Here is a 13,944-nt window from a genome sequence, read left to right on the forward strand (position 1 = left end):
CCCCAATAAAATGATTTTTTTTAAAATTAGGTGCCTTCGCTGACATTCGGGTCAGCTTATACTCGGGTGTATATGGTACTTTTCTATCCCATATTACATACTCCAATTTCAATTTGAAGGCATCCTAGTGGCAAATGAATTAAGCACTAACTAGGCTGGTAACAGAGTGATGGGCACTTCAAACGCATCAACAGTTCTGAGGAGAAAGTGAGGCGGTCTGCTCCTGTAACAATGTAGTGTCAGAAACCCTGTGGAATGGTTCTACTCTATCTCATAGGGTCACGATAAGTCAGAATCAATTCAATAGTGGTGAGGGTTTTTTGTTGTTGGTAGTGTTTATTGCAATCCACAAGGTCAGCAGTTCAAAACCAGCAGGCAGTCCTCGGGAGAGAAATAGGACTTTGTACTGTTAGCAGCTAGTTTCCAAAACTCACAAGGGCAGTTCTACCCTGTCCTATAGGGTCACTATAAATTGGCATTAACTCAATGGAAGTGAGTTTGTCTTTATTTTGTTGATTTATTTTTTTTATTTTTTTTTAACTTTTCTGCCATCCCTTACACTTAAAACTGGCTCAACCATTGCCATCTGGTCGATTCTGATTCACGCTGTCCCTATACACAGAGTAGAACTGTCCCATAGGCTTTCCCAAGATGTAATCCTTGGAGAAGCAGACTGCCTCATCTTTCTCCTGCCCACAAGAAGGCACACGCCTACCCTTTTCTAACTGCTCCATCTACTACTACATCTTAGCGTGCACCTCTGTGCCACACTGTTAGATGCTGCTTTATGGGACTGTCCTTACTTCAGCTAATTGCTAAGCATCACAAAGGGATCACTGTACCATAGAATAGAAATCAGGGCATCATTACATTTGCTTTTCTCCGGAAAACAGTAAGGGAAGTCTTTCATGAAGCAATTATACAATATCTTATCTAGAAAATGGAGCACAGCAGAGTCTGGAAAGTGTTCTGAGATGGGTGATCTAGGTATTAATTTTCATTTATCAAACCTTAACAATAAAAGGCATGGTGTTTTATTTGTTAGGTAATGAGAATTTCACATTTCTCATTCATTTGATCAATGTAATTGATACAAGCATACCTATCTACAGTAGCGAGAGCACTGGGCTGAAAGAATGCTTGCCCTTGCCTGTCCAGGCCCCGCTCTCATCCCAAAAGACTGTGTATGCTCACTTACAATGAAGTCACCCACGAGCAAACGATCAAGGGTTTGGCGGATTTCTGCTTTGGTCTGCATCTTCAATTTGTTGTACTGTCTTCGGGCAGCTTCAGCCACTCTCAACTCCAGTTCAGATTGATAACCAAAACCTGCGAGGGTGGAAATAAATAGGAGAGTGAGAATTTTCAAATGGCTGGGCAGAAGAAAACACTGACACATCTATTCTCCCCAAGAATCTCCGTCAAACTGCAAGCCATCCGTAACAGCAGCTGCTCCTTACTCCGCAGGACCTGCTTGCTACAGGGCAACGGGAATGAGGCAGGGGTGGGCTGCAGATGCTCCTGGGGGTGGGCGTAACCTAAAATTTCTTGAATCATTTTCTGATCATCTCTCAGTGACAGAACAATGAAGCTAAGACATTTACAGCCCCTGCTTTTAAAAGATTAAAAACTGGACCAAGCGGTAAAAAGGCTTCATTGTCATCAAGAGGGAGGGAGAGGGGTACATTTGGAAAAGTACTATTGTTTGGACAATACTGAGCAATAGATATGCTTGGTCTGCACCCACCATCTCCAGCCTTCCTTGGGACACAGGGAACCCATAAATGATACTCGACACCTGGCAGTATTAATGCTGCACCAAGGAAGTAAAACAGGCTATTGAAATGGAAATTCTTGGCCATCCCTCTTAAGGTCACTGGTCTAGCCTATGCTGGGTAGCCAAAGAAATGAGAAGAGTCCCGGGTGGTATGCTCAGCTGTTAACCAGAAGGCTGGGAGTGCAAATGCACCCAGAAGACTATACTTCTGGAAAAGCAGCTCTGGGAAACCCTGCGGGGCCCAGGTCTAGATGCTGACACACATCAGGTCACTGTGACCTGGAATGCACTCCACAGTAACTGATTTAATGGAATGGGAAGTGTTTTCAATGCATTCTAAAGGGAGGCAAGGTGAAGAGAAAAAAATCTCAGGATACTGATTTCTCTTGGAGAGATGACTGTCCCAGGCCAGTTCCTTTGATGTAATAACTCAGGCAAACCCTACCCACTAAGCCCTTTCCATCACTACCAGGCCATTCCAACACAGAATAACCCTTGCCCAGAAATGACCAAGAGAGTTTTTACAAAGGTAACAGAAAAGTAAACAAACAAAAAGGTTAACCTGAGGTATGGACCTTTCCCTTGTAGAAAAAGTCAACCACTTTTTTAATTGCCTGGGGGTTATAGATGATGTTTAAGGGCCTCGTGTTCACATTTAGCCTCCTCTCAGAGTGGCTGTGCGCTGGATTCCTCTCATACAGCATCTCAAAAACGGGGTCATTTTCATCTGCAGCTAATGGAGAGAAAGAGGGAAAGGAAATGGGACACAGCAAAACACATTCACCCTAGGCCTGTGAGGGATTCGGGGGCGGGGGGTAGATACTTTTCTAAATTTTTTTCCCACTTAGTTCTCAGTTACAGATATTTTATATACTAGAGAGCCTATGATAGAGAACGATTGTTTTCACCATGGTAACAGATGTGGTATCACTGCTCCCAGAATGGAGACCCGGGTCCTGGAGGTCCTGTGAGGTGGAGCACTGGCCCCAGTCACGGCCCAAGTAACAGCACAACCGAGCGACCACCAGGTAGTCTGGATGCACAGCATCCAGGATGCACAGCAGAGGCACTAGGAACAAAATGGGACCCATCCCATCTTACGGAGTGAAACTGTGAGAGCCGGAACTTGATGGGGCTGCCTTTGTTTTTCCAGGTCTCACACGTTTTCCAATTTTCCAGGGTGTATGTAGTCTTACCACTTACACATTGCTTGTTTTACTTATTTCACTTGTTACTGTGGTTTGGGTGAAAGTTTAGAAAGCATGTTGGTTTTCCATTCAACACTGTTTCATGACAGTGACTACAGAGCACCTCCACGCTGCTTCCTCCCATTTCCATCTGTCCTTTCAGCGTTCAGAGCTGTGTCACTTGGGCAAATGCTGCACTTCTCATCTGTTCAGTGGGTTCTTCTAAGGTATACGGACAGCAGGGCACCTCTCTGGGTTACTATTCACCTTATAGACCTAATGTTCGGCTCAGAGTTGACTCACAAGGTTGAGTTCAGTTCCAGGTTTGAAAAGTGACTAATGGTCAAGAGTATCCAAGATTCCAGCAGTTTCTATCTGACCAGTAAGCCTCATCTGTCTTATGACTTTGAATTTGGGTCCATGTTTTCCTTCTACTCTCTCCAGGATTGTGATACCCTTTCAGAGTTTTCAGTAATAACCATCTAGCTCTATCACTCCTCTTAACTTTTGACTCAAACATGGGAATTATTTGAGTTTTCCCCGAGAGGTTTCCACCTTCCATGGGCTCTAGCTTTCACAAGTTTCAATGTACTACTACTCGAAGGCAATTGGTCTAAAGTAATCAGATTTGTAAGAATTCATTTAAAAACACATGGCATGTTCTGAAGAACCCCTGGTGCCACGACTGCCAACTGACAGGCTGGCAATTCACACCCACCCCGGAGCTCCATAAGAGAAAGACCTGGCAATCTGCTCTCTGGTGAAGTTGATAGCCTAAAACACCCAGTTCCACTCTGCCACGTGGGGCCACCGTCAGTCAAAGTCAACTCAAGAGCACCGAGCAACAGCAATGACAGGTAACATTACCAGGGTAGTGGTCGCTTCTGTCTGACGATGCTGTTTGGAGACCAAAAGACTGAGAGACTCGGCCAACTTCTTTTTGCTGTTGAATACACATCAAATGCACAAATGTCAATGAGAGACAGGGTGGTTCCCCACACATACACACTCCCATTATAGATATGCTAGCTGCACACCACCCAACTGAAACGTCATCACACAAGAGACTGGGCACTTGCAGACTGGGCACTCTAGAATGGCTCCATTTTTCCCAGCCTAGGAGAATGACATCTTTCCCTTTGCCACCTTGCACTCAGCACATTTAATGAGCAATCGCCAGGTGGTTAATATACATGCATAGCTGTTCAAGCTTTAACTCTCTCTCCCTACCCACTTCACAGCTACCACTTCCGCCCACCCTAACCACCACCCGCCAAAAAATTACAAAGTGGCTAAATAGTCAACTATTAAATGAACTTATGGCTTTCTTTTGGAATGACGGAAAGCTGGTACTTCCTAGCAGTGACTGAGGTCGCAATGCATGAAAATGGCCATCAGAAACAGAGGAAAATCAAACATTGACCTCAAAATGCAGAAAACAGTGGCATTCTCTTCCAAATTGACCTAGGTACTTGAATCAAAGAATATGTTTCCATCATGACTATCACGCAGGAGGAGATGAAGGCAAAGCCACAATCTGACACTATTTGTCTTCTAGTGAACGCACAAGTATTATTGAACCCACTTCGCTATTAATCAAATTTAAGAATGAATCAAGTTCCTGTTGTGTAATGTTTGCCTGTAAGAGACACAATTCACCAACCCCCGTGACACATGAGTTATGTATCCACTGTTGTACACACTGGATTAGGGAAGACGAGAAGAGGAAACATAGTCCCTTCTGTTGCCAGGTCTCGAAGAAATAGTCCACCAAGCCGGACTAAAAGCAAAGAGGAATGTCTTCGAGGCAGAGACTCTGCTAAAAGTTTCACGTCTGCAAAAGAAAAACGTAAGAGTTGATGCTGCGATGACACGAAAGCCCAAGGTGTTCTGAAAGTCTTACGGACAATACTGCAGAGGATCTCATGAACTATATTTTCTTAAATCGGAAACAAACAAAATACCTATCTATAGTAATACGTAAAAATATCAGAAGCTTCCTAAGCAGAATGAGTTTTAAGCAGTTTACAATTATGTTCAAGCAAACTGCTAATTCACACACGTAGCAGCCCTACAAGGCAAAGTAGAACTGCTCCTTAGGGTTTCTAAGACAAATATTTACAGAGACAAACAAACAGCCTCATCCTTCTCCCAAGGAGTAGCTGATGGGTTCAAACTGCTGCCCACGTGGTTAGGAGTCCAATGCTTAACCTACTGTACCACCAGGACACCTTGGACACTTATTGTTATACCTTGAATCAGTCACAGAAAGGAGTGGAATACACTGGCTCCTAGAGAGGCACGGCACAGCAGGTCGCCCTCTGGGGCCGTACCTGAGAACTCAAGCTGCATGAACGCACTCTCGCTCATCTGAGGAGCTCCCTGCTCCCCACGCAGCAGCGTCACCGTGCCGCTCTGCAACTGCACATTCAGCTTGGCAAAGACATGGTCTCGCTTCGTGTAGGTACAAGAGCCATCTGCCGTGGGGTCAAAAAACTCATCAGTGCCTGCGTGGAGAGGAAGAAAAGATTCAGAAAACAGTGGGAGGAAAGGGCAAAGCAAATGAAGCACACTGATGACAGTTGGGATAACAGGGCTTAACTAGTACTCCACTGTCCTAAGGAGAAGCCTGAAGCCCTAAAGTATAGCAAAGTAGCCCCAGTGGTCCTAAGGGGAAGCCTAAAGCCCCAAAGTCAAGTAAAATAGCCCCAACTATCTTATGATGGCTCTTATCAATGTATTATCAAGCCAGAGAGGAAGGTCAGCAGCAATGTCCAATATAACACAAGGTTTTAAACTGCACTGTCCAGTCCAGCAACACAAACCACCATATGTGGCTATGAGCCACCTATAATGTGGCTCTTGGGGCAAATGCAACTCAAGAGATTGAATTTTTCATGCTGTCTCATTTTAACTCATTTAAATTTAGCTAGCCACTTGTGGCTGTGAATCCCTCGTTGGAGAGTGGAGGTTGAAAGCGTGAGCCGAGGCGGATAGGCCGATAAGCTTGCGGATTTAACATTGTTGGCACTTGCTCAAATTAAGTTCCCTTACAATAGTTGCCACTTAGACCCATCTGAAAGTGTATCGACATTTAGTATTAGAATAACAAATACCTCTCAAAACGTTCCCTTACTCTGTCTCTTACACTTTATGAGCATGAAGCAAGCTGCTTCCAAATGTTTTATTTTTATTTGAAAAATACCATGGGCCCTTGCTTCAACAGAGCAATCTAATGAATTAAGTGTCTCCCTTCTCTATGGGCAGGGGGAACGTCAAGGCCAGCTCCACTTTACCCAGGATCTCTTCAGGCATCCACTGCTCATGCTGCTCTGCTGACAGGCCTTCCACTGGTTTCCCTTCAGGGGTCTGCTGCCCGTACCAGCCTCCCCAGCCAGGAAACCAGGACTGAAGATACTGCAGCATCCCACTGCCACCACTGGTCTCTGGGTCTCTGGGCGAGTCTCCTGGGGAATCGAACTGAGGCTCTCGTAGACTCTGTGTCAATCAAACATGAGCAAGTATGAGCAGCTGTGACGTGCCGAGTGTCGTTGTTCCCACCCAGAAGCTGCCACACTCGAATGCTGGTGCACACAAAAGCTGGCGCACACAGAGGAGACTGCGTCGGAGCAAATCTTCCTAGAGATGATTTCTTACCTCAGCCAGTTCTTCTTGTTTATGAAACCGTTCATGAACCAGTTCACGCAAAATCTTCAGCTCCTCAAAGCTCTGTTCCTCTTCAATCCGACGCATTTCCTCCTGTTTGAAGGGGATAAAAAACAAATACTGTAGCCCCAGAGAAACAGGAGACCCACACAAACCATGAATAGGGAAGGAGTCTGTCTCATCCTCAACATTTTCAATGAATGCTTATTGCACAATTGATTCTGCTTTAAATAGCTTTTCCATAGAACCCAATAGGTTTTGGTCGAAAGAGCCCCACAAAAAGTGCCATATCTGGGTGAAGGGTACATGGTAAGTAGAAAATAAACAAAAGGCAGTCCTTAGCTTTCATGTTACAGTAAATGAGTGTCTGTGCTGGTGCAAACCTGGTGTAGCACAGACAGTCAGTCCACCATGTGCTTTCACACGCATTACGTCAGTCGTACTACCTCGCAGTGGGTTCAGTCAACATTATTCTCTCCTCCTTCAGAGGAAACTGAGGCCTGTGTTTACATAGGAGGTGTGTGGGCCTCCAAACGCTTTCTGTCTCACATAGGACATTAGCAAAAACAAGGTCACAGGAAGGTACAATGGCAGTTCAGTCACAAGCAAAGACACTAACATCCAACAGTAAGGAAAAGGAGATTAGGTGCTTACTTAATGACTGCAGTTACAATTCAGATTTTTATCCCTCCGTGTCCTGCCTGTATCTTTAAGAAAATTATCCAAAACAAAATGATCCTTTTAATAAGGTCTCTATTAATAAGGGTCCTATACTTCTCACTGGAAGGAGCCTGGTGGCCCAGTGGTTAAAGTGCTCAGTTTCTAACTGAAAGTTCAGCAATTCAAACCTTCCAGCTGCTCTGAAAGAGAAAGATATGGCTTGTCTGCTTTCAGATTCACAGCCTCGGAAACCTTGTGTGGCAGTTCTATCCTGGCCTACAGAGTCGCTATGAGTCAGCAGTGGGTTTAGTTTCACTCTGCATATTAAGATGTTCTGGTGACACAATGGCTAAGTACAGCTGTAAGGGGAGCAGTTCAAGACCAGCCGTCTGTGGCGAAAGATGTGACGGTGCGCTCCTGTAAAGATTACCATCTTGGAGACCCTAAGGGGCAATTAGTTCTCGGGAGCTGGAGTCAGCTAACCGGCAGGCAGCAGGGACTCCACGCACAGGTGGTAGGAGCATCTGTACACGGCTCAGGTGAAACCTCTGGATGAGAACACCTGCAGCTCAGCGTGCTCCCGGCAAAGCACCATTCCTTTTTTGGTTTGGAAGGCGTGGTGTTATTTTCTACGAGCCTAATATCAAGAACCTGGCTAATTGCTTGTGCCCAAATTTAGAAGACAATCTGTCTAATAGGATTTTGCAAAAAAAAAATTAATGCACACAAAACAAAATTGAATTAGGAAGCTAAGCAATCCACGCTGCCTTCCCCTAGGAAATAGCAGCTTGAGACCCAGTGGAGTCCCATGCATGCAGGGATGTTTCTGGCCCTACGGTTCAATTCAGTCTGAGCTTACCCTCACCACCTTTGCCTAACCTCCAAAAGACTCCAACATCAATCAAGGGATCTGGGATAGAGAAAACCCAGACCAGAGTCTGCAGAGACTAGCTACTGAATGTGGAGGCAAAGAATGACGTCTGGATCAGGCTTTGAAAAGACACAGGTGAGGGTATGAAAAAGTCTCTCCAAGGCGCTACAAAGAGCGTGGAGGAGAGGAAGGTACAGGTGCAAAGGCCTGGCAGGACAAGGCCATCTTTTCTTCCACCCACACTGTGACCAGGCTCTCCTCGGGCAGCTGAGGGTGGAAGACACTTCTGGCCAGTGAGGCTGGTGGCCTCCCAAGAGACGCAAGGAACTTGATGTTTTCCCAGATCTCATTTCCTTCTACCTTTGAGAGACCAGCTTCATCCTCTAAAGGACGATGAGAGACCAGAAACAACAGTCCTATTGTTTGGAGCCCACCATCTCCAATAGGAAATCGGGCACACCCTTGAACCCATATTTGATGTTTCAAGTCTGCTCACCTTGTCTTCAGCAGACAGCAAGGCTCCTTTCAACTTGTTGAAATACTTGTCAGTATAAGATACAGCATCACGGGCACGGTGCAACAAAAAGTCCCAGGTACAGCATTTCCTCTGCTCTCTGATCTTGTACAAGTTAGCATTCAGAGCAAAATACCACCACTCTCGACAGCTGAAATAGTCCATAACAAAGAATGACTTCTTACAATAACAACAACAAAAGGCTATCAGTCCACCCACTTCTCCCCTGAGACATCTTGTCTTTTGTCAGCCATCAGATTATGCCTTTGGGCCCAAGTTCATTTTAATACTATGAGAAACTCAACATGCATGTATGTAGGTATAAGGAACATAAACCTGCTGCCCAACACCATCAAATAATCGATTCCACACTTGTGCATCAATAACTATATAGTACTCAGTTGGTTTGAATCACCCATAACTGACACAAAAAATCAGGAGGCCATTGTGTACAGTATCATCTGAAGATAACTACTAAGGATTTGGCTCCTGAAGATTTTAAATGGAATACTAGGAAAGAAAATGGAAACAAAGAAGATTGTTAAATTTTTAATATATTGATGGTCAAGTTAGGAGCCTTGGTGGCATAGTGGTTACACATTGGGCTGTCAACTGCAAGGTCAGCAGTAAGAACCCACTCCCTGCTCTGTAGGAAAAAGATGAGCCTTTCTGCCCCTGGAGATTTACAGTCCCCCAAACCCACAGGGGCATTTCTATCCTGTCTTACAGGTTCACTATGAGTCAGAATCAACTCAGAATCGACTCAGGGCAGTGAGTTTGGTTTATCACTGCAATATGAAGTTTTATTTTTGCTCTGGAAGTTGGAAGAACCCTTGTTGCTCAGTGATTAACAACTTCTACTGCTAACCCAAAGATCAGCAATTCAAACCCACCAGCTACTCAGAGGCAGAAATAGTGGCAGTCTGCTTCTGTAAAGACCACAGCCCAGGGAATCCTCTGGGTCAGATCTACCCTGTCCTATAGGATCACTATGAGTCAGCACTGATAGCGGCAGGCTTTGTATGCGAGTTAGGACACTTACTATATAAATATGAGTAGTTGACCAAGGTAACCCGGGAGGAAAGACACAGGGAAGTAGGCTCAAAGAACACTGCAAAGTATTTACTACCTCAAGTAGACTCCCCACAGTAACACTGATTAGTGAAAACACAACAACAAACTCACTGCCATCAAGTCAGTTCTATCTATCTGACTCGTGGCAACCCTAGAAGGCAGAGTAGACCTACTCCTGTGGGTTTCCAAGATGGTAACTTTATGGAAGTAGAAAGGCTCATCTCCCCCACCCCCACCCCCACCCCCCAGAGCAGCTAGTGGTTTAGAACTGCTGACTTCGAGGTTAGTAGCCCACCATAGGTACTACAAGGACGCTGAAAAAACGACCTTAATTATACTACATCCCGTCGAATAAATCTGCCACTCCAAGGGATACACAATAAGAACAGTAGCAATAACAAACAAGAGTGGCATTTTAAAGACAAAAAAAAATTAAAAATCAGCTGCAGTTTTATCTTCAAAGGATAGTGGGAAAGAGTTCTGATGTTTTGCCACAAAAAACAGGGGGTGGGGCTGTAAAAATATGCTACAAAATATATCATTTCATATGCGCATTTAACGTGAAAGCTTACTTCGAAGATACTGCCACTTTGGGTTTCCATTTTCGGAACTTCACCTGCCTCTCCTTTCGTTCCAGCTCCTTGAGGAAGCCCATGATTTGCCGAAACTGCAGCTTTTCAGTGGAGGTTAAGAGAGTGTACATTAGAACGGGTTTGCTTCATTTACTTGATGCCCTTATTTCTCTATTAAGCACGACTCACATTTGCCAATCCAGTGAGTTAAAAATCTAGTGCAAACTGAAAGAGCGAAGGCTATCACCAAATGGCATTTCTCGCTGAACACTTGACAGTTGAGAATTTAAATTATTTGTGTTCACTGTATCTCTTGTACTCTGTTTAGCAATTAAAAACATCACACCAGAACCAACCTAGGATAAACCCAAGTTAACTATTTAATTGGTAGCAGGGTTTCTACCTAACATTTCAGACTGGACAAAACACTTTGACCATGTACTTGCTTTCCTACTGAGAATACTGTCAAAAAATACTATCAATGCTTTCCTCCCACCCTATTCCCAAGGCGGAGCGTGAGAGCGGCAAGCCCTGGGAAGGCTGCATGTACCTGAGAGAGTTTCAGGGGAATCGTCTCCAGCTGAATATCACACTCAATCCGGGGAGTGTGTCGGGACCTCAGAGGCTCTGTGGAGCAGTTTCTCTTCAAAAGGGCAGACCCACACACCGGCTCCACCATGTAGTGGTGATTGCGGCTCTCCATACTCCTGCCCATCGCCTCCTGCGTGTCACAAGAACACCTACTCTCTTCAAACGGTCTTTTTTTTTTTTGTAATTATGCTTTCATAAAGGGGGATTTATGAATCAAAATGAACAGACATGGTCAAATTAAGCCGTGCACGTGTTTATAGGATCAAGTTACATGTTGGCATATTACCTGATTGGTAGTACCAGTATTATATCAGAAGCCAAAGACAGAATTAAAGAAAATGAAAATACCTGAGGCTCTCTGGAAAAAAAAAATCTGCTGTTGAGTCACTCTGACTCAAAGCTCTCTAGCATTTATTTAATCAGATTTTACCTCTGAATAGGTTATACATTCAGATGGGTGAAATTCAAAAGGCAAAAAACAGTGAGCTATCACCTGATTCTCATGCTCCAACCACTTCCTTACCCATGATACCAGTGCCCTATGCATGCACTCCAGAGGTATTCTGAGCGACTCAGACAAATCCAGAACTCCCTACTTACTCAACCATTCTGACACAAATTATATATATGCTTCATGTTTAAGCATATTAGTATATTAGTTTAAACATGTTAAGCATATTAGTCTTAGAGAGTACTATAGTTCCATGATACAGGTCTTTGCCATTTTATCTCATGAAATGAACCAGGCCCCATTCTATACACTAGCATGCAAGCCAAAGATAATCTTGAGTGGGTAAGGAAAGTGAGTCATCGCTGCCCACCTAGCTTAATTGACAGACTATAATTTCTTGTATGACCATATTATATTATTTTTATAATGTAGTTTACTAAAAGATGAGACTGAGATTGGTGGCTGTACTTTACAAACAGTAATACTTTACATCTGATACCTTAGAATGAATTTCTAAAAACAAATCACAAGCTGAATAAATGCCCCTGGAACTGACGTTTTAACATGGCATCATAAGAAAATGCTTTTAAAATCAGATCTGGTGCTTATCTGTTTAAAATCTGAATGTCTGATGGATGGTGGCTAAGAAAATGAATAACTATACATGTTATATGGCACAGTGTCACAGTGTGTAGTTAGAACATTGATCCATCTTAAAAACAAAGCTTTATGGTGGGAGCGTGGAGGAGAGGGGAAAACAGAGAAATCTCTAGCAGACCAAACCCACTGCCATAGAGTCACTCTGACTCATAGCAACTCCATACAGGGTTTCCAAGGCTGGAAATCCTTACAGGAGCAGACAGCCCCTCCCCCTTTCTCCTAAGGAGTAGCTGGTGGGTTTGCTCTACAGACCTTGCAGTTAACACTCCAATGCTGACAGCAGCACTGGGGCTCTTTTAGAAAAATCTATAACATAGTATAAATTGAAAACATACATAAAGCAAAACACTATTATTGCAAGCTACATTCTTTGCCAGTAGCTCCAGCAAATAGGCTGGATGGGGGGGGGTGCCTATGGAGGAAGAGGGAGATAGGAACAGGAGCTAGCGTCCCCAAGAACAAAGCCCATGTGAGGGTGACCCAACAGTTTTCCATCAATGCTGTACTGTATTGCAATAAAATCCTCTCCTAGAATCATACCTGTAATTCCACCTGAGGCAAATCCCCCAATAGAGTGCAATTGACATCCCAATAGATGCTAAACTCGGCCACATCTAATTGCTTTTTCCGCATCAATTTCTGCACCTGAGAAAAGAAATAGGGGGAAATAAGTAGGATGATTCTCTTTATTTACAAATCTATTCATTCAGTCAATGGTCCATTTTGGAAGAATCAGGCATCAGGCCCTTTGCAAGGTTCTGGGGATGCAAAATTGGATGAAAACATGGTTTTGCTATTGTAGAGTTCAAATGTGAGTAGCAGGGCACACAAACTTGCAAACAAATCATTTAAATAAGCAGAGGGAAACAGGAGAAGCCTATTCAAGACACAAGGAGCAAACAAACGAGAAAATGTCCCTGTGTAGACGAGTGTGAAAAGATGTGTATGTTTCACAAAGGTTGGGATCGGAGGAAGAAATGGAACACTTTCCAAAGAGGAGGGTCAATGACACAAAAGGCCTGATAGCTTGGAGAATGATGGTGAGTTTATCTGAGCAACTAGGGCACTGTGGATGAATGGGGCACATGTACATGTATGAGGGGCTTCACAATGTTCATGGAAAAATCCCATCATCTTTTCCACAAAAATTTTGAGACTCCTTCCTATACAGAGCTGGCTAAGCCTTAGAAAAGCAGTGGAAAGTTACCAGGAAAGTAAATGTAAATCACAATAGGGAGCTTGGATCACTGAAGGTTTTGACGTAGGCATACACCACCATCATCACCATGCTGTTTAGAAACAATCCTAGAAACGGTGTAAAGCACAGTTTCCCCTCCATGTCGGACCTCTCTCCCAACCATTAAGCCAGAGAAAATGAGAAATGTGTGTGTCAAGATCACAATCAAGTTTATAGAATCAAGTTGCATTCAAGAGGATTTGGTCTCCAAATGAGCTTCAAGCAGCCTCAGCCATTTATCCCTGTGGGTGCTGTACGACCACAACGTGGGCATCAAGAGCCAGGGACAGAAGCAAGAACGCCAAAGACCAGAATCTTTGATTCACGCATACAAAAGCAGACAGGCTCGTGTAGGCTGTCACAGTGAGGATGATGACAAAAACCCACAATTGACATTTTTTTTGCAGGAAAAAAGTTGACAAGACACTGTGGCCAGACGGATATAAATAAAGTAAGAAGTGAAGGGGTGAACACAAAGCTTCAAGGGAGTAGGGGAAGGGACAAGCACGCTGGGTAACCGGAAGGCTATGTGAATGGCATGAGGGGATACAGTGAACTCTCGCCACTTCGCGCTTCGACTTCCGCGGCTTCACGCTATCGCGGTTTTTGCGTAACAGCGCATGCTCTGTCATTACTGCCACTGATTGGCTCATACTGTACACGCTTCTGTCTGCATTGCTACGT

At 44.1% G+C, this 13,944-nt stretch overlaps 1 protein-coding gene across 1 annotated transcript in view; it reads right to left on the reverse strand.

The window, feature by feature from the left end:
- Positions 1–13,944, reverse strand: part of VPS13D (vacuolar protein sorting 13 homolog D) — a 280,525-nt gene that overhangs the window by 245,684 nt on the left and 20,897 nt on the right. The window contains exons 6-16 of the mRNA XM_045298953.1: positions 12,564–12,668; positions 10,872–11,042; positions 10,322–10,422; positions 8,658–8,826; positions 6,622–6,723; positions 6,261–6,462; positions 5,298–5,471; positions 4,668–4,798; positions 3,832–3,907; positions 2,340–2,510; positions 1,199–1,329 (exon numbers count right to left, since the gene is read on the reverse strand). Coding sequence (XP_045154888.1) covers positions 1,199–1,329; positions 2,340–2,510; positions 3,832–3,907; positions 4,668–4,798; positions 5,298–5,471; positions 6,261–6,462; positions 6,622–6,723; positions 8,658–8,826; positions 10,322–10,422; positions 10,872–11,042; positions 12,564–12,668 — 1,533 coding nt within the window. The remainder of the gene's footprint in view (positions 1–1,198; positions 1,330–2,339; positions 2,511–3,831; positions 3,908–4,667; positions 4,799–5,297; positions 5,472–6,260; positions 6,463–6,621; positions 6,724–8,657; positions 8,827–10,321; positions 10,423–10,871; positions 11,043–12,563; positions 12,669–13,944) is intronic.

This window comes from Echinops telfairi, unplaced genomic scaffold (assembly GCF_000313985.2).
Source record: "Echinops telfairi isolate 266 unplaced genomic scaffold, ASM31398v2 ScPeMD7_7457;HRSCAF=8495, whole genome shotgun sequence".
Lineage (NCBI taxonomy): Eukaryota > Metazoa > Chordata > Mammalia > Afrosoricida > Tenrecidae > Echinops > Echinops telfairi.